A 19,003-nucleotide genomic window follows, 5' to 3' on the forward strand; every position below is an offset into this window, starting at 1 on the left:
GATGCGTTTACCCACTCCCACTGACCTCCCCCCGGGCCTGGCGCTGGCTGGGGTGTTCCCCGGCGCCTCCTTCAATGACAACGCCGCGGTTTTATCCATTTGTGACTTTATTGTTTTGTCCCCGGCCGCAGAAAGCCCCGTCTGAGGGCTGGAGAAGGGCCGGCGGCGTGTCGGCAGCGCGCTTCACGCTACGCGACTGACTCCTGCTGCACACAACGGGTACTGCACCGCCGGCACCGCACACACGCTTGCGGACACCACCGCAGGGGCGGCTACCGGCCCTCTCCGCAGCGTCCAGGCGAGGAGAAGCACCGGGTGCGGCTTCGGGTGCGGGGACCCGGCTCCAGAGAAGCCGCCGCCGCCTCCGATCACCCGGCGGCCGCGGCAGCTCCGCGGCGGCCCTTCACACCGCCCCCTCCCCGGCCCCGAGCAATCGACCGCCGAACGATTCGCTCCGCATGGGCTCTGTCTGCTCTTAATCGAGGTGCCGGCGGATCGGCTCGCTCGGCTTAGGGACGGGAGGGGACTGACGCCCGTCGCGTGACTGCGCGGGGGGACGGCCCCGGCGCCATTTTGCAGGAAGAGGTGAGTGGTGATGGGGGTTCCGCCGCCGCTGCTGCTCCCCCTCGGCGCTTCCCCCCTCAGCGCTTCCCCGCGGGCCTGCGGCGAGCGGCCAGCGCCGCAGCGCTCTGTGGAACCGTTGGCGGGGAAATGGGGTTTGGGGCTGGGCGGCCGTGAGGGGCGGCGATGGGCCCCGCCGGTGCGGCCGTGAGGGGCGGCGATGGGCCCCGCCGCTGCGGCCGTGAGGGGCGGCGATGGGCCCCGCCGCTGCGGCCGTGAGGGGCGATGATGGGTCCCGCCGGTCGGGTGATGAGAGGCGGGCAGGTGAAGCCACCCCGAGGCCGGGAGGTGCGCGGGATGCCCCGGTCCAGCCCGTACGCGGCCCGCTCGGTAGCCGTTCCCTCGCTGGCTGTTCTCCCCGTGGCCATTCCCTCGCTTCTCTTGCAGGGGCAGCCGGGCCTTTAGGCGAGAGTGAGCTCACCGTCTGCGATGGCCAATGTGAGTACCGCAGCTCCCCGCCTGCCGAGCCGTAGCGATTCCCCCGTTGTCTGTCGGTTGTGGTACGGGGCGGCTATAAATGCGGCCCGATGAGAAGGCAAAGCGGCGGGCTGCCCGAGGCCGTGGCGTGCGGGATGCTGGCATTTCATTGTCTCTTTAAAGCTGCCTTTAAGTCGTCCCGCTGATGGGGAAGTCATTGATAAAAAGCTGAGCTATACCAAGGTACATCTATATTGGAAGGCAGTGATACCGTCATCCCGTAGATGGAAGCCGATTCCTATGGATATCGTGGGGGTATTCGAATTGAGGATTAAGTAGGATCCGTTTTGGGAATTTCTTAATGTCATCAGTCAAGAGGAAATGCTGGGGTTCACCAGGATGCTTTTGCAGGCTGGAGAATGAAACGTGGCTTTCTTGATTTAGTCTTGCCAGGGAGACATGAATAATGTATTGATTTCCTCGGTGTTTTTACACTTGTGTAATGCTAGGTGGGTAAATATTTGCATAAGTGAGCTCAGCCAAGGTATTTGTTATTAACACTAACATCTCCAGATTAAGTGATCTTGATTATAAGGAAAAAAACCTGCCTTTTTTTCCCCCTTGTAATTATGTGTTGTCTCTAATTGTTTACATCTGTTTTATCTGCAATAATCACCCAAAAAATGGATTTCAATAGTGCTTCTACTAATAGAGGATAAAGCCCATTTGAAGTGGAGTCAGCAGCTTTTAAAATCAAGTCTGCCTCTATGCATTTGAGCCTTTGTGATATTGGTGGAAGTTACCAGCCATTGTTTGTTTTCACAGAGGCAGTGTTGTGAGAAACTGACACTGAATAGTTTTCAAACATACAAATAGTAACACTTTCTTCACTTCCTTTGAAGTAACCGTGTTGCTTACATAGTGATGGTAAACACATGCATAAACTTGCCTAGAGTCAAGAAAACTGCACTCAAGGAAAAATCCATTTAGGTCAGTTTCTTTCCCTCAGCTGGAAAGTTTTGTGAAGGCACAAGTGCTGTGGCAGGTGGGATCTGTGTTTTCCAGTAATGCATGCTTTGGTGTAACTGTAGTCAAGAGCATCAGTTTTGTGCTAGTCTCTAATCTTGTTTAATTACCCTTCAGCTCTTCATTCTGAGTGCATGATTGGTTGTTTTTCTGTTGTGCATGTGTCAGTGCATCCTGAAAAATTCTCAATCTGTTTTTGAAAGTGTGAAAATAGATGAGACTTTTCAGTTGAATTGTAACACCTGGATATTTCTTGTTTAAAAAAAAAAAAAAACCAAACCACAAAACCCACAAGAAAAGCCAGTAACAGCTGCTTAAGACACTGTCATTGGGCCTCAGAGCTCAGCCCTCCTGGTGAGGAGCCTTTAGCTCTTTGGAGCCCCATTGTTGAACCCATTTGCCTGCTCAGGGAGATGGCATTGCATCATTTTCTGCTTGCTGTGTGGCTGAACCAGTTTCTGATGGAATCACCTTCAGCCATTGAGAGTTATGTTGACAGTAGAGCTCTGTGGCAGGAAGCAGTTTTTCCAGTGTACCCCAAGACCATGGAATTCAGAAAGGTTTTATGGCTTTATTGGCATTTTGGCCACAGTGCTGATCTGTTTGCAGTCAGGCTTGTTTGTAAATACGTGAATGTACTGAGTTTGCAAGTCCAAATAACACTGCTGCACTGGCCTGAGTTTTGCATGTTAAATGTTTGTGGGGTTTGTGAGCAAAAGAAAGAAGCTGAAGCTGCTTTTCCTGCTGGTTTTGATGCACTCGTGTGCCTGCACAATTCAGAGCTGCTGGTTCCTTTGGTGGTGAGCAAATGTGTGTCAGCATGAGTACTTTTAGATGAAGCTCCAAGATGAATCTGACCTGATGCTATTTTGTGTTCTCTTTCCAACCTTTCAAGAAGTAGGGTTGCAGGCTGGTTTATGTTTGTGCCAACCTTCAAGGCAAAAATGTCTTGGAGATGAGCATTTACATGACGTTTCCAGGTATTTCTGATAATCAGCCTCGTGATTGAATTGTGACAACCGTGGAAACAATGACATGCATGGAAATAATCACAGAAGTGATCCTCACCCATAACTTGGTTTAGGTTGTGGAGTGTCACTGGTGCTATTGAAGCTCTTCAGGTTGGTTTGTTTCCCCTCACAGGAGGAAGCCTTTCATTAAGTGTCTTCAAGACTTTTCCTTCACTTAGAATGCTGTTACTAGTAAAAGACAAAGCTAATAACAAAATCCTTTTGAAACTTGATTTTACAGGAAGAGAGTTGTTTGTAATCAAAGTTGTAGTTTAATTATCAAGTGAAGATTTCTCTTTGTGATCCACAGAGCTGTAATTGAACTAGTATGTTGCCAGCAGTATGTAATGCTTATTTTGGTTTTGTCTTCTCAGGTGCTCTGTAACAGAGCAAGATTGGTCACCTACCTCCCAGGGTTTTATTCCTTAGTCAAAAGAGTTGTAAATCCCAAGGCTTTTTCTACAGCAGGTTCCTCTGGCTCAGATGAACCTCATGTTGCTGCTACACCTCCTGATTTATGTAAGAAAAAGCAAATTCATTTTCTTTGACTTGATACGCTGTCAGAACTTTGCATCCCAATAAATTTGAGAGCTCTGAAGTGTACTTTTTATGTCAGGGCCATTACTTCTACTTGTGCATTGTGGTTTATTTGATTACATATGATTGCAATCAAAGGCATTTGTGTGGGAGAGGGTCTGTTGGGTTTTTGTTCTTCCTTTGTAGATGTGATGACTAAAGCAAGGCCTTGACTTTTGCAGGTCCAAGAACTGTGTGGCCCGATGAAGTAATGGGCCCGTTTGGTCCTCAGGACCAGCGATTCCAGTTGCCTGGTAATATTGGTTTTGACTGCCACCTAAATGGCACTGCTTCTCAGAAGAAAAGCCAAGCTTCAAAAAGCCTGCCTGATATATTAGCAGAGCCTTCAGCAAGTGAAAGGCATGAATTTGTGATGGCACAATACATAAATGAATTTCAGGTAAGAAGTGGCTGTTTCTGTGTGAAAGGGGTATGTCATGTTTAAGAGAAACGTAAAAGAGATCTAACTGATTTTTCTAGGTGCCTTTTGAAAGATGAACTTAACTGGGGTGAAGGAGAGATCACATAGCACTGAGATGAAGTTTTCCCTTTTAGGAGAAATAAATATTTAGGTTAAGTTTGTTTTGACTAAGCAGAGCTCAGTGAAGTAACCACTCAGTAGTGACTTAATTATATAGATATGGGAAAAGGAAACTCCTGTTTCAAAACTTGCTGTTTACCAGGGCTCACCACCTCTTATCAAATAGAATTAGTCGTTTCTTCAGCATTTCAGTTAATGGATCTGGACCTATATAGTTTAGACTGTGTTTCCATCTGCCTGCTTTAGTTCTGACAACTGTTGAGTTCACCCAGGAGCAGCAGATCAATGTATTTGAACCTCAGGTCTGTCACTGAGACTGCATCTCGGCAGTGGCAGAGCTTTCAGCGAGTCAGATGTGTTATTAACAGTAAGCAGCTTCATAATTGCTAGTGTGGTTGCAACGTTTGAGGAGGTGTTTAGGACTGCTGGCTGCTGACTCAGCTTTGCAGGCTTTTTGAGTTTGTGACATGCTCAGGCTTTAAAAGTCAACTAGCAGGTCTCCATCGTGAAAGTGCTATTGTGTAGTGGTTTTTCGAGATGCAGCATTGTATTCCAAAGTATTCAGGAAACATGAGCTTTTGGTAGGCTCCTTGGATTCTGTTTTTGGCTTGTGTGGATCATACTTTCTGGTAAAAGTCCAACAGAAAGTTCTTGTCATTTGTCTGTTTAGTGCAGAGCAGCTGCACTGAATACATGTCTGCTTTTTAGTGAGATTCCCTGTATGATAAAATGCCTTTCATTTCCAATGAAAGGGAGAAACTGGTCAGAGCAGTCACAGGTTTTGCAACCAAGCAGTCAACAAGAAGCAGCTGTACTGCCTCAGGAATCCATGAACAGCATTTATCTGAGGAAAATGCTGCACTGCTTGTCTGAGGAGAGCACCTGAGTTTGAGTCATGGGTTTGCTGAACACAGGAATCTCCCATAGGTTGTTGCAACCAGTCTGGTCCTTGAGCCAGACAGGACAAGGGGTAATAGGCTCAAGCTGGAACACAAAAAGTTCCACTTAAACACAAGGAGGAACTTGTTTGGTGCTGAGGTGAGGGAGCCCTGGCCCAGGCTGCCCAGGGAGGGTGTGGATGCTCCTTTTCAGGAGGTTGCCAACCCCACCTGGACACGTTCCTGTGCCCCCTGAGCCAGGGGAACCTGCTTTAGCAGGGGGTAGGGCTGCAGAAGCTCTGCAGGGCCCTGCCCACCCCCACATTCTGGGATTGTATGATGATGGCATTGCTGGTATAAGTATATGGACTATGTGTCAGTGTTGTGTAGCCAATGGAATGGGAGCAGTAGACAAGAAATCTCAGTGAACTACCATTCAGCATCGTACAGTTAAAAGGAAAAGGCATTTACCAGCATAATGGCATGGCTTGTCAGGCTTAAAGTACTGTGTGATCATAATGCAAGGTACATGTGAAACGTGTTCTAACGTCTGCTTGTTGTTATTTTCTGAGGGTTTGTTTTTGGAGGTGTTTTTTTCCTGATCTTGATTGTTAACTTCTAGAACAAAACTGCTAGCCACACTGTGTTTGTAGTGTCTGTTTTCTCTAGGGGGATTTTTCAGGTGCAAGCAGGTGTTAGGTAGGACTTAATGTACTACTCAACACTGTGATCTCAGTCATGCAAAGTGTCCTGAAATTCCTTGTAAACTATGGCATAATTAAAGCTAGAAAAACTTTGAGGGCAATCTATTACATAAATATCCCAGAGCTGTTGTTGGTACATCCTTAGAGCCATTTTAAGCTTAAATATTAGATATCTGACTTACTCTGTTTGTAGCATACCCTTGAGAATCTAGTTTTGGGGGGTGACGTGGTTGAGAAACTAGAACTGTTAGGAATAAGAACTAAAACTGTTCTGCTTTTCAAGCTAAAGCTGAAAATACTGATCATTCAGAGCTCTAGCACTGTTGTGTAACTCTCCCTGAGCCAGAATAAGACTTAAGTGTGTGTATGCCTGAAATCTATCAGTCGCTGATGATTGATTATTTAAGGCTGTTGTTTCAGAGAGTGTATTGATTTCTGCATTGGTTAAGGCTTTGAGATAACACCTTCACAATAAAGTGTACCATTTCTGTTTAAGTTACAGGTAATACCTGTGTCTGTTGCACTTTTTAATGCTTTAAACATTTTAAGTCTCATTGCAGATTATCTTTCTCTGAAACTGCTTGGGTGTTATCAGTGGGAATTCAGTCACAAAACCATAGTCTTGGTGGACAAAGTTCATCCTGTTTGATGTCAACAAACGTGAAAGTTTCAAGTTTCTTTATTTTTTTCCCCAGGGTACTGATGTTCCACAGAAACAGCAGATAAATAGTGCTGAAACCTACTTTGAAAATGCAAAGGTAGAATGTGCAGTACAAGCTTGTCCCGAACTGCTGCGAAAAGGTACGTTGGCACTTGTTCTGACAGCTGAGACATGCCAGCTTTTTGAAGGGTGAAAACATGTAAGTAAGTACACACTCTGGTGTAAGTCATGGCACAGAATGTGTGGTAGAAAAGGGTTAATCCAGGGTTAACACTTTACCAAAGAAAAATGAAGATGGAAGCTTTACTCTGGAAAATCCATAGTATTCCTTATACAACTCAATGTTGTTTACATTCAAGGTCATCTAGGGTGGGAAGTAACTTTCAGCTGCTTCCTTTAGTGAGAGGTAGATTCTGGAGCTAGTTCAGTATCCAAAATCCAGTTTAACAAAAATCAAACCTTTTTGGCACCTCTTAGTCAAACAGCAAGCTGAAATGATGAAGCTTCTGAAGGCATTGGTTGTGTATCTTTCATTTGTTCAGGAAGGAAACGATTGAAATTGAATTGCAATAAAGCCTGATTTCAGAAGGATATGCTGAAAGAGAGGAGGCTGAAATCTGTCTGAAATCTTGGTCTAGATGCTGAAAAAGGCAGACTTTTCAGAGTCTAAAAGAATTAAACCTTTGGATTTTTAGTTCTGGAAAGTACTTTCTTCCTCCCACACTGGAAACAATATTCTGTGAAGCCTCATCGTGTTTTAGCTGCTTCACTTGCATTCCTGTTTGTAGTCCAGCAGATGATGGAGAGAGACACTTGGGATAGGTTTTGCTCAAGGGAGGAGCTGCTACAGCTCTTGCCAGTAGTGCACTGCTGCTACTGGGTCTGCTGTCATGTCTTACAAAGTCATCCTGAGATGTTTCTGCTGACGGATACCATGTCAAAATCAATGTGCACCACATGATGTAGCTTAGCCAGCTCTCATGTATGGACTGTGGTGGTCCATTCAGAATACTACAGTATCCTTAAGCTTGGATTTATATCTTTGTCAAGAAAGTATCTTGGCTGTACCCTCTAAAATGTGTAGAGGAGTGGAGCTTTTAAGTCTTGAAACAGCCAACTCCGCTCCCTAAGTTGCTTTTAACGGGCCCTTACTCCAAAAGCAACATCGGCATTTCAAACCAGCTGCATCTGCCTTGGAAAAAAACCGGCATACATCTTGGATTTAAGTGAAAGGAGGGCTCTAAAGTAGGGTCAGTAACTTGTCTGAGGCTGAAAAGCTGTAAGTAAACTGTAAGAGCAAGCCATCAATGCTGCTTTCACTGCCTTTTAGACTTTGAGTTGATGTTTCCCGAAGTGAACGCCAGCCGTTTAACCGTGTTAACTGTCACCCAGAAGACTAAAAATGATATGACTGTGTGGAGTCAGGAAGTGGAAGATGAGAGAGAAATGCTGTTAGAAAATGTAAGTAGCTGACAGCAGCTTCTTTTTGTTTGTAGTTGAACCTTTTGTGAACTATGTGTGTATTTTGATCCATTTCTAACTCTGGCGGTAATACACTGTGTTCCTTTTTAGAACACTTTGCAGTTAATCTTGTTGTTCTCTTACTGATGAAACAGAGAGAACCTTTATTCCATCTTTGTAGCTTTTTCACTCTTCCACATGAAATATCTCCTAGAACTATTGGATTTTTTCTAGTGGGGCGAGTCAAAAGTGTGCTAAAATGCTACAATAGATTACCAAAGATTCTTGATTGTTGCCCAGTTGCAGTTAAAGGACAGCAACTATTTCCTCACCTGATTTCTACTTCAGTACAGTGCATTTGGTAGGATTTCACTGCTCTGTGTGTTTTTGCTGTGTGTTCCAGCCCAGGGTGTGTGCTGACTCGTGAAAAGCAGTTTATTTGGATGTTGTTCCGTATTGATAGTGGGTTATATTTATTACACGTTAAGTATCCTCACGAACCTTGCCTTCCTGCTGTTGCCACTAGAGGTCTCTCTGAAAATCCCTTTATTGCACATTCTTCAGCACTTTTCCGTGTGTATTCCAGCAGGTGACGCTGTTCACCACCACTGGCATTTTTCTCTCAGCACCCGAAAGCATAACGTTTCTATACATTACTTGTTCCAATTGTCCTAAAACTAGTAAAAACCATCCTGGGGGATTCTCATCTGTGCAGTGAGGGTCATATTTATGTTTTAGAGTAGCCTGGTGATGTCATTTTCAACCCCATGAATTGCACATGTGGCCTGTGTGAAGCAGTGTGAGGGTTACCACAGCAAAGGAAGATGCAGTCCGAAGGATCAGAGTAAAAACTGCACACCAATTAAAATCCCCTTCGTTTTAGTGTGTTCTTCTCTTTGAATTATTTATGGTCTGTTGGTCTTTGGCATTGTAATCTGGTCTAATTATATGTTAATTGGCATCTTTCTTCCTTGTGCAAGTCCCTGTCAAGTTTAATCCAGTCATTGTAGGGGTGTCAGGATGTTGGATGTAACCTCCAGCCCTAAAGGTTACTAACAGCAGGTTCACAAGAAAACAGGCTGTTTGTTTGCTTCCTACATGGTTGGGAGTAACCTGGAAAATACTGATGTGATGTGAGAGGCGTGTGCTAAAGTAATGAGGGTCATGCACAGCCAAATGTAAATGTTTACAGTGGTGAATCTCAAGTGTTTATGCGTGAGAGGAGTCACAGGGGGCTTTCACAGCACTGGATCAAAAGATGCACCGTGTCACAAATGTCATGCCCAAGGTGCTGCCTTCACAGGGCTCACTTATGTGTGTGACCTGAGTGACTAGGTTTCAACTGCAACTTACCAGAGCCATCAAACCTCAAAATACAAAACAGATTACTGCAAAAGACAATCTTCCCTTATTTTGTATCATGACATTGAGTAATCATGATAATGTTTCTGTGCATTTGAAACCTCGAGCTGCTAAGGACATGAGTTACAGAGAACAATCTAACTTCTATAACTGAAAGTAAAGCTTTTATATTGATTCTAAAGTTAGAACTATTTTTTATCTGAGGGGTTTCTTTTGTGTTTTGAGGGAGCCATGTGGATTCTGTTCGTGCTTTAGCTCAGAGTATTTGGCTGTTCCGATTTTTGCACTTGGATGTGTTTTTCTCAGAGTGCTTGGATGGCTTTAGAACCTTCAGACATCTTGGCTTTGGTGAGGTTTTTTTCCTTGCTGACCTTTGCAGGTTTCTTCTGAAGTTTTTTATGGACCTCTCCTGTCCCTCATAATATGAGCTGAAAAATACTGATCTAGGTGATTAAAAACATGTAATTGAGGTCTCCTGTTGTTGCTGTTTGATCTGTGGGGGAAAAAAAATATGCTGTGTAATCCATGGGTCATTATCTTGTGCCTTGTGTTGTGATGTCAGAGTAGAGGAGCACAGCTTTACATCTACCTGCTTGCCTTTTCTTCTGTATCTGACAAACATTTCCATACAAAACTGCAGCTCAACACCAAAGATTTAAAGTGCAAATAAAGAAAGTTTTATTTATCAAATAAGCTGATGTGAAAAGTTTGCTGCCCAAAAATCAGGGTCTTTAAGCTGCCTCTTCAGAGGAGGGAGGTTTTTGATGATGTGTTGCAGAACAGGGAACTTCTTGGCATGTCTCAATTGAAAATACTATCTTCAGGAACAGGAGCTGGTGTCCTGCAGTGGAATTGAAACATGACCTGCAGCTCTGACAAACAAATAGTGGGAGAGTTTGAAGTCATGGTTCATCCTGACCACCAGTGAATTACCAGAGAATTGGTGTAGGTGGATGTAAAAGCAAAGCAATTAGGGAACTGTGTGCTATCACAGTGCAAAACTGAGACATTTGTTGTGCAAGAAGGACAACATTATGCTGTCCTGTTGACTGAGACACTGAGTGTTTCATCTATTTATACCAATATAGTTGATGCTCCGTTTAGTGCCAAATTTGTGAGGTTTAGCTGAGATGTGTAAAGTTGGGGAAATGGCACCAATGGCACAAAGTAAGGGCTGGCTTCTTAGTGAGGATAACAGGTATGATTGCATGAATAATCAAAGCAACTACATTGTTCCTTGTACAAGCTGTTAATCCATCACTGACTGGCACAAGGAACATGTCTAAATCTTGTGTGATTGGTGTAGCCTAATGAATACCATTAATTCTTATCCTCCTAATGTTATTACTATTTTCATTTAAAGTATATTGAACTCCTCATTTATCAGTAGAGGCCAAAAGAAATCTCTGTGTGTTCACTTCCAGAACGTTGTGTGTGTGTGTGGGACAATCTCATTTAATGTGCTTCTTTCCCCTCATTTTCTTGCAGTTCATTAATGGTGCCAAGGAAATTTGCTATGCCATTTGTTCTGAAGGCTACTGGGCTGACTTCATTGATCCATCCTCAGGACTGGCAGTAAGTTATGTGCTGTGTGGAACGTGCAGTGGGCTGCCCAGTAGCTGTAGTTGTGTTCTGTAAGGGTTAAACCCAATGGGCCCAAGTTCCCATACTGTCACCTGTCACTGCAGTTGCCACCTTGGAGAATGTTATGTATCAATGAAGTTGAATTTCAGATAGCTTTTGGAAGTTTTATGCCCAAAAGCACTGCACAAAAGTCTGATTATGCCTTCCAAGGGAACTTGGTAGTCCTGACCCCTACTGGAGTAAACTGAGGGGATTTAAAAGTCTCTCTGCACTGGGTAATGATATCTTTCTTACCTGGAAAAAAAATAAACAGCTGCTTGTTGTTAAACAGCATTGGCATCGATTATCAGATCACAGCAGCTCTCTGGAGGAGCTGACAGTTTCTTACCAAGATGTTTGTGAAACACAATGAGTCTTAAAGCTTCCAAGTGAGAATCAAGGAAGCTCCTGGCAAACATGAGCATATATCTGTGTTTTTGTCTGAGAACTACTGTTAAAACCATGTCATGGTTGAACATAATCGTGGCAAAGCTCAGTTTAGTGGGTTTTAAATACACCATGAAGGGCAGTGACTGTGTCAACAGAGGCAAATAGGTTTAGCAGGGGATATTTGTAAGGTGAACAGGCAGTGGGTGGTGTGCATGGCTCTTAAAAGCTTCCCAGGAATCCCATGCCCTTCAGGAAGAGTTACAGATTGATGAGAGTAGGGTTCTTTCTGTGGGCTGCAGTTCGGCAGGAACATCCTTGCCTGTTCATCAGGAGTAGGCTTTAGGGCTGAAGCTCCCTCCTGAAGTAGATCAATTGAAACACCTCTTTTTAATTTACACACGTTTTTGCTCTTCAAAGCATCTTTCTTTACAGGAGGCGTGTCTTGTTTCTGCTGTTTCACAGCAGGGTTCTGTCCTTAATGCCTGTAGAAGTAGCAGAACCTTTCCAAAGCACTTGAGGGGTTTTGTACATATGATTCATTAGACATTCAGAAACCCTGATCTGCCTTCAGCCCTGAAAGCCTTTAAATATGTGGTCTATAGTGGTATAACCAGAGGTGCTCTCTGTAGATTTCATGACTAAAAAGTGGACTAAAAAGTCCACGTAAGATTTCCCCCAGCAGATGAAACTGGCACTTCTGGGCTTAGGTTTCATTTCAAAAAGGGATAGTTCTGACATTTTAAACTTTCAGGTGAAAAATTGTCTCTCTTGTGTGTTTTTTTTTCCCCTTCACTTAGTATTTTGGACCTTACACAAACAACACTCTGTTTGAAACAGACGAGCGCTACCGCCACTTGGGATTTGCCGTGGATGATCTTGGCTGCTGCAAAGTGATTCGGCACAACCTCTGGGGCACTCACGTGGTGGTGGGCAGCATTTTCACCAATGCTGAACCTGACAGCCCCATCATGAGGAAACTGAGTGGAAACTAGCAGTCAGTCATCAGGCTTTCACAAGTTCTTAACGACCTTGGAGCTCTTTCACTTTGATGATTCTCCCTGAGCGTTGCCAAGAAATGCCACACTTGGAAGTATTCTGGGATAATAAAGTAGCTCTTATTTATTTTAGTCTTCATGAATATCTGTTCACCACTTGTGACTTGGAATATTAACTGTCAGCGTTGCAAACACCTTGATGTGCCATGTTAATTTTAACCTGTGAGTTTCCTTTGTCTTGGATGACTTTAAACACCCCTGTACATAGCTGTCTGTTGGTGTTACCTCACAAGCCACGCTTCCTGGCCATTTTCCTTGCAGTATCTGACTAATCTGTGCTCTTAGTATTCCAAAAAACCCAGATGCCACTTTCTTACTGGAAGAGGTAAGTGGCAAAAACATGCAAAAGTAATGAAATTGTTCTCCCAGAATGCAGAGCTGAATAAAACCTGGAGAAGTTAACGCTGGGTTAATCACTCCTTTGGTGTTCTGAAATGAGGGTAAGGAGAGAAGCTTGCAGTGATCTCTTCAGCAGGGAAGTGTTCACTTGGTTGCTGCATCCAGAGGCTCAGTAAAAAGTCTGCAATTACTCTAGAATCAGTCATCTCTTAAAGCTTTTGTCTTCCTGTTGCTTGGGATTTTGTTTTCTCAGCGTTAGCCAAAACTGTTTAATTAGTTCATGTATGTAACTCTAGTTGAAAGTCACTTTTGTAACTTCCTTGGGTCGTTGTTGGAAGAGAAAAGAAGATAACAGGGCACTGCCTGGGTATCACCATTGTTTTCCCATTCTTAGGTGCAATTTGGACTTGTCTCTGTGGAGTTTTGAAATGCCTGCATGAAGAGCAATTATGATCAATTATTGCAATTAAGATCAATTATAACAATGTTTCATCAGGAGGGTTGCAGCCAACTTGGTCTCTTCATGTATTGTAAAAACAACCAGGTCAACTGCAGTTACTGGAGGAAGAACTGTGAAGAAGATTCAAGACATCTGCAGTAGCAGACCCATCAGCTGCCTCATCACAGAGCAGGGAGATTGTCCCCTCACTGGGTTTTCTCCTCCTGGCTGTCAGTAGTCAGTGCTGCAGCGGTGTGACAGCTCCTGCAGCTATGGGAGTCCTTCAGTCCCCACCCCAGCCGTGCTGCAGCTTCTGGCTGGTGCTGATCTGAGGGGGTTGGCTTCCTGTCAGAGAGCCAGGGATTGTAATCTTTGGGTCTTTTTCCAAGGCTGACTAACAATTAGGGGTTTAAAGCTCGTGCTGGGTTTGTGTACTGCTTCTGTTCCCAACTCAGGGTCTAAGCCAGTTATCACCAAAGTCTTCTTATTGGCTTTAATAGGTTTAGAACCAGATCCTTTACCAAGTGCCTGTGTCCATCCTTGTTAAGGACTGCTACACACCCAGAACTCTGCTGGCTCCCAGGGGGAAGTGGGGAAGAAGTGAGTGCTGTCTGCTCCCAGTTCACTCCCTAAAGCAGCAGTTCAGGAGTTCCCTAGCCATCCCTCGTGGCTTTAGCCTATGCACATTCTGAGTTGGAAGTGTGTGGCTGTCCAGGCAGGATTTATCCCTTCAGCATGCATTTGTGCTGGATTTCCAACGCAGTTGACCTCTGTTCTGCTGTCCAAGAAGAGATGTATTGCTTCAGAGTCTTTTATTGACATTTTTTCCCTTATTCTCAGCAAGAGGATTAAAAAAGCTTGAGAAGCTGCACTGTGTCTTGTCTGCTTGCAAAATGCAGAGCACAAACTGGCTCATTTGCTAAGAGGGCTGGCATCTCATCAACAACAGAAGTTCTGTCAAATGGCTTGTGTTTACCCTTTAAGACTTGATGCTGTCTTTTCTCCAGGTGACTTTGCTGTACTTACCTTTCTGTGTTACATAAAGTGTGGGAGCTGCCAGGCAGCTCTTCAAGCTTGGGCTGCTGGTTTTTGAGTTCATGTTCTGTTTTGTCTCATTAAAGGGCTTTTACAGTGGCTCTTGAAATGGCTTCAACCCAAGGCAGAAAGCTCCCTGAAAATACTGGGAGTTCTGCCTTCTCTAATCCTCATGTTTCATACCAGCCTGTGAGGGGGGGAGGATTTCCTGAGAAAACATCAATATCCTGATAATTGTTTTAGAAGAATGAAGTTCTTCCTCACACATCTTGATTCTTGGAAGAGCTTGAGGCCACTCCAGTTCTAACTCCTTCTGTCAGAGGAGCTTTACTGTGGCAGTTACCCTGCTGCTATGAAACACAAGTGTTTGAATACAGTGTAACTGGACTTGGGGTAATAAAAACTAAACCAGCTCTCAGTGGTACAAAGTGAATCCTTTCACCTCAGCTAATTGCTGTCAATACATTGTGTATTATTATTGGGAGGGGGAGCATTGGGCAACTCTTTTCAGTTACTGAAGCCAGCAGAGCTGGAACTGAAGTTTCCATCAAATCAAGGTACAGCTCATCATGCCTGAATGGCTGAAGGAAGGCTGGGCATTGCTGAGCTTCCAGCTTGCTCTGCCAGGCAGGGCTGCTGCAGCCCTCTGTGCCCCTGGGTTCTCATGCAGGCTGGCACTTGCACAGGGGACCTGTGCCCTACACGTGGAAGCTGTCCAGGAGCTACATGCCCATATGCACACACACACCCAAGGCTCACAGCAGCTGCTGGGTGACAACAATCACAGCTTGTATCAGCTGCAAGGATAAGTGATGTGTTGGCTTTTTCACAGGCCCCTGCTCCGTTAGAGTTGTCTTTGTTTCCTGGGGAGCACAGCAGCTGGCAGCTCCCTTTGTCAGGAGCAGGGCTTTGCCAGGGGACACATGCAGCTCTGGTAGTATGTGTGTGTTAGAGATGCAAAGTTTATTTTTGCTGTGGGGAGGGCTTTCTGTGCCCTGTTAACGTGGAGGGTTTAACCACAGGGTATGTACACCAAGGTGTGCCCTGACCCTCTAACCTGGTGATGGCTGTGCCATAGCCAGATGGCTGAAACACAGTCATTTGCTCATGGTCACATCCTAAACATTACATTCAAGCACAGAAAGTCTTAAAACAGGCAATTCTACCATCAACTCAGCAAAGCTGGATTTGCTGAAGGCATCAAACAACCCCCATCTCCTAATGAACCAGAACTCCCTTCACCCACTGGCTCTTGGGGAGGCAAGTTTATAGCAGGTGAGTGATTGAGGCTCAATGTGCTGCAGCTGGTTGTCCCAGCCCTCCCTGGTTTGTCCTGCAGCATGGGCCTGTGGAGGGGCCTCAGCCTGAGCTCCTGGACTTGCTCTGGACTCTTCTGACAGGATTCAGTCACTGGTGTTTTGCCTTGACGTGGGTAAGTTGTGTCTGAGAGGTGCTCTCAGCTTTTTGTCTCTGAATACTGTGAAAATCATTTGCTGTATGAGTACTGGGCTCTGAATACTGTGAAAATCATTTGCTGTGTGAGTATTGGGCTCTGAATACTGTGAAAATCATTTGCTGTGTGAGTATTGGGGTCTTGAGGTGGTCAAGACTCTCTAGACATCCTACAGGCTTTGGAGGGGCTTTAACTGGGCTTGTGCTGGGGAAGGGCTGGGCTGAGGAGATGAATTGCACGAAGCTGATGTGGTGTCAGGGAGAAAAAGCCTCGAGATGTTCAGTGAACTGCAGTGTCACTAAACCACTTGGGTGATTTTTTGTCAGCTGGGGATTCCCAGGGGCTGACTGTCCTGCAGAGACCAGCTGGCTGCTGCTCAGCCCCAGGGCCTCCAGCTGACACATCATGGTGGTGTCTTAGCTCCAGAAAACTTGAAAGACCTTGAAACATGTCATTTACTGATTGGAATAGAAGTTAAATGCTGGAGTGGAGCTGACAAGATAAGTGTGGTTGTTCAGTTGTTTTCCAGGACTGCTTTGTTCACTTGCAGAAGTTAAAGGCACTCCTCTGCTTGTCTTGTCCACTGATCTTTGCTCCCTCCAAGGGGGAATGTTGTGTGTGTCTGAAATCCTGAAGTGCATGAAATGTCAAGAATATTGACTGACAGAGGGTGGTGAAGGGAAACCTCAGAGGTGCAGGAGGGAAGGTGCTTGTGTAAAGATGTGGAAGACAAAGTGTGTGAGGGGAGAAGGCAGGGGTGCTGCAGACTTGGTACTTTGAAGTCTGGGGGAGAGAAGAGGGAGAGATGAGAAGAGGTTGGGAGAGGCAGAAGCAGAGACAACAGCAGTAGTTCTTACAGGTAGGAATCAAAGGAAACCCAGGTGTTTAACTGCATTCTGTGAAAAACCAGATACAGATGCATGGCCTGTGCTGTATATAAAGAAGTGTGGTACCTGCAGACAGAGGCACAGCAGTGTGCCTGCCTGGCTTTTACACCAGTTGAGGTTTCATATGCTTGCACAGAGTCAGAGGCTGAAAATAACCTGACAGCAGTCCTTTGTAAGGGAGGATTTGCTAAACAACACTGACAGGTGATGTTTCCTGGTGTGCCATTTCAGAAGAGCTTCTCCTTCTGCTGTCTTCTTGCTGTTCAGGTTTTGTGCTGGGTCTGATGCTGGAAACTTGCTGCAGACTGTTGGGTGTTGGAAGGGTCTAACCCCTGCTCCCTGTGGGGCCAGGAGTTTGAAAAGCCCCTGAGATGTTGATGAGCCAGACTGTCAGTAAAATGAACTCCTTCCATCCCTGCTCCTGCCTACCCACTGAATACAAGTGAAACAGTCTCAGTGATAGATTAAATGAAACAGCATCTATTGTGTCCAACATGCTAGTGGAATGAACAGGGTTTTCTGCTACACACTAAGCAAGGATAAGAAATAGCCATTTGTGTCTCTTTTTCTCCTCTTGACAAGTCTGCCACCATCATCCCTTAAGGAAAGAAGCCTTGGTCTTGCCTGGAGCCAAGCCAAAGGCAGGTGGTGGAGCTGTGAGACTGGCACCCAAACCCACAGTCCACATAAAAGTAAATAACAGTTGCAAACTGACTGAGGCTTTTGTCTTCCATGGGCATGTAAAATTGTAACCCCTCACCTTGGCAATGGCAGTTCTTGCTTTAATTTTGTTTTGCAGCAAGGCTTAGGCTGCTGTTTCAGGAGCTGCACAAACACAAAGGTCTCACCAGCCTGCAGTCTGACAGGGGAAACCTAACAGGATTAGGAGACTGAAATTTCATGCAGCTGGGTGTTATGCTTGACTGAGAAAGTAATCTCTGGTGCTCAAACTGCAGCATCTGACAGCTTGGAAAGGCTCTCAGAGAAGCAAATGTAGTCTGAGGGCTCTGGGGAGGGGTCTGTGTCTAAAAGAGACATGGTGATATCCCATGGAGACCAAGTGATGGCTGCTAGGAAGTGGTGGCAAGTTCACTTAGAATATATTGCCCCTGGAGAAACCTGGGCTTAGTGGGATGCTTTCAGGGGTCAGCTCATCCTTTTGGCTGTGAGAAGGCCGTGTGTGGGGTTGATGAGGCAGTAGTTGAGTGTGACCAGTGGTCAGTGATGGGGCCAGCAAAGCCAACACCACAACCTCCTGTTCCCCTGACACCTTCTGTGGGCTGCTCTTTGCCTGTCCAGATACAGCATTGCATGGCAGACCACCTCATGGCAGGAATCCCAGCGTGGTGGGGATGTGAAAGGCCCTGCAGAGCTCCTCCAGCCCCTGCTTAAGCAGGTTTCCCTCGCTCAGGGGGCACAGGAACATGTCCAAGGGGGTTTGGAAACCTCCCGAGAAGGAGCCTCCACACCCTCCCTGGGCAGCCTGGGCCAGGGCTCCCTCACCTCAGCACCAAGTGAGTTTCCTACTCTAGGTGGTCCTGCTCTGGCAGGTGGTTGGACTAAATGATCTTCCAAGGTCCCTCCCAACCCTTAAGATTCCGTGTTTGTCCTGGTGTTCAAGTGGAACTCGCAGTGTTCCAGCTCCTGCCTGTTTCCCCTTGTGCTGCTGAGGATTAGCTGTGCTTTTACAGGAAAGCCTGAGCAAGTTCCCCCCTTAAGATAACCACTTTAAATCCTCCCATTCCAGCACCCAGCAGGAGAAAAGACTTGTCTGGCAGCCCCTTATTCCCATCCCAAACCAGTGCTTTTGGAGTAGGAGGCTGGGATTAGCTATTACCAACACACACCCATGGACTGGTGAGGTTTAGCCCATCTTCAGTGGAGCTTGGTTGGCACATGTGTCACACAAGTGAAACCTATTTCATTTCCCATGGAATGTAGGATGAATGTGAAGTGTTTATAAATGTAGGCTCAGATGGCTTCCTCAGGTTGCTTCCCTGCATAAAAACCTCTGGGAGGTTTGGTTTTTTTACAGCATGGTGTCACCTCCTTTGTTTTCCCAGTAGCATCAGCCCTGTGTTGGGTTGGTTTGCCTTTACTGTGGGTAGGGGCCATCATGTGGAAGAGAAGGCTTGTAGGGTTGAGCTCTGTGTGATGAAATGTGTAAACATGTGTCTAAAACCTGATGAAATCATAAAAGAAAAGGGCATGAGAGACCTTAAACCATAAACCCTAAAGCAGAAACACATCTTAGGTGAAATAGGTATGTTTAAAGTGCTTTCAGACCTATCATGTCAATGCTAAAGGGATGAAGTTATTATTAGATCAGCCTGGGCAATGACTGGCTAAGGAGGAATCCAAATGGATGTCAGGATTAATGTCAGGGGGAAATCTCACCCAGAGACCAGCAAAGAGAAACGGTACAAGAACTGCTTAAATGATCTCCTGAGGCTGGCATTGTAAAGAGCCTGTTAGAGAGGTGCAACAGAAGTTGGAAGCTGCCTTTGAGGTGCAGCAGGGAGTGG

General features: G+C 45.5%; 1 protein-coding gene across 2 annotated transcripts; it reads left to right on the top strand.

Moving 5' to 3' along the window:
* Nucleotides 1-513: 513 nt before the first annotated feature.
* On the top strand, nt 514-12,392 carry MMADHC (metabolism of cobalamin associated D). 2 transcript variants are annotated; one of them, XM_062004699.1, is made up of 8 exons: nt 514-585; nt 1,009-1,059; nt 3,449-3,593; nt 3,833-4,050; nt 6,469-6,574; nt 7,765-7,895; nt 10,746-10,832; nt 12,108-12,250. In XM_062004699.1, the coding sequence occupies exons 2-8, from the start codon at nt 1,051-1,053 to the stop codon at nt 12,162-12,164; spliced, it is 753 nt and encodes a 250-aa protein (XP_061860683.1). In that variant the 5' UTR covers nt 514-585; nt 1,009-1,050; the 3' UTR covers nt 12,165-12,250. The 2 variants fall into 2 exon arrangements, with proteins under 2 accessions (XP_061860683.1, XP_061860682.1); XM_062004698.1 differs by having other exon boundaries at nt 532-585; nt 12,068-12,392.
* The last annotated feature ends 6,611 nt before the right edge of the window (nt 12,393-19,003 follow it).

The sequence above is a fragment of the Colius striatus genome, chromosome 11 (assembly GCF_028858725.1).
Source record: "Colius striatus isolate bColStr4 chromosome 11, bColStr4.1.hap1, whole genome shotgun sequence".
Classification (NCBI taxonomy): domain Eukaryota; kingdom Metazoa; phylum Chordata; class Aves; order Coliiformes; family Coliidae; genus Colius; species Colius striatus.

Excerpts from the sequence above, each read along its gene's own strand:
- MMADHC (XM_062004698.1), top strand. Across the intron at positions 7,896-10,745 it reads GAGAAATGCTGTTAGAAAAT|TTCATTAATGGTGCCAAGGA; the intron begins GTAAGTAGCTGA and ends ATTTTCTTGCAG. Across the intron at positions 10,833-12,067 it reads ATCCATCCTCAGGACTGGCA|TATTTTGGACCTTACACAAA; the intron begins GTAAGTTATGTG and ends CCCTTCACTTAG.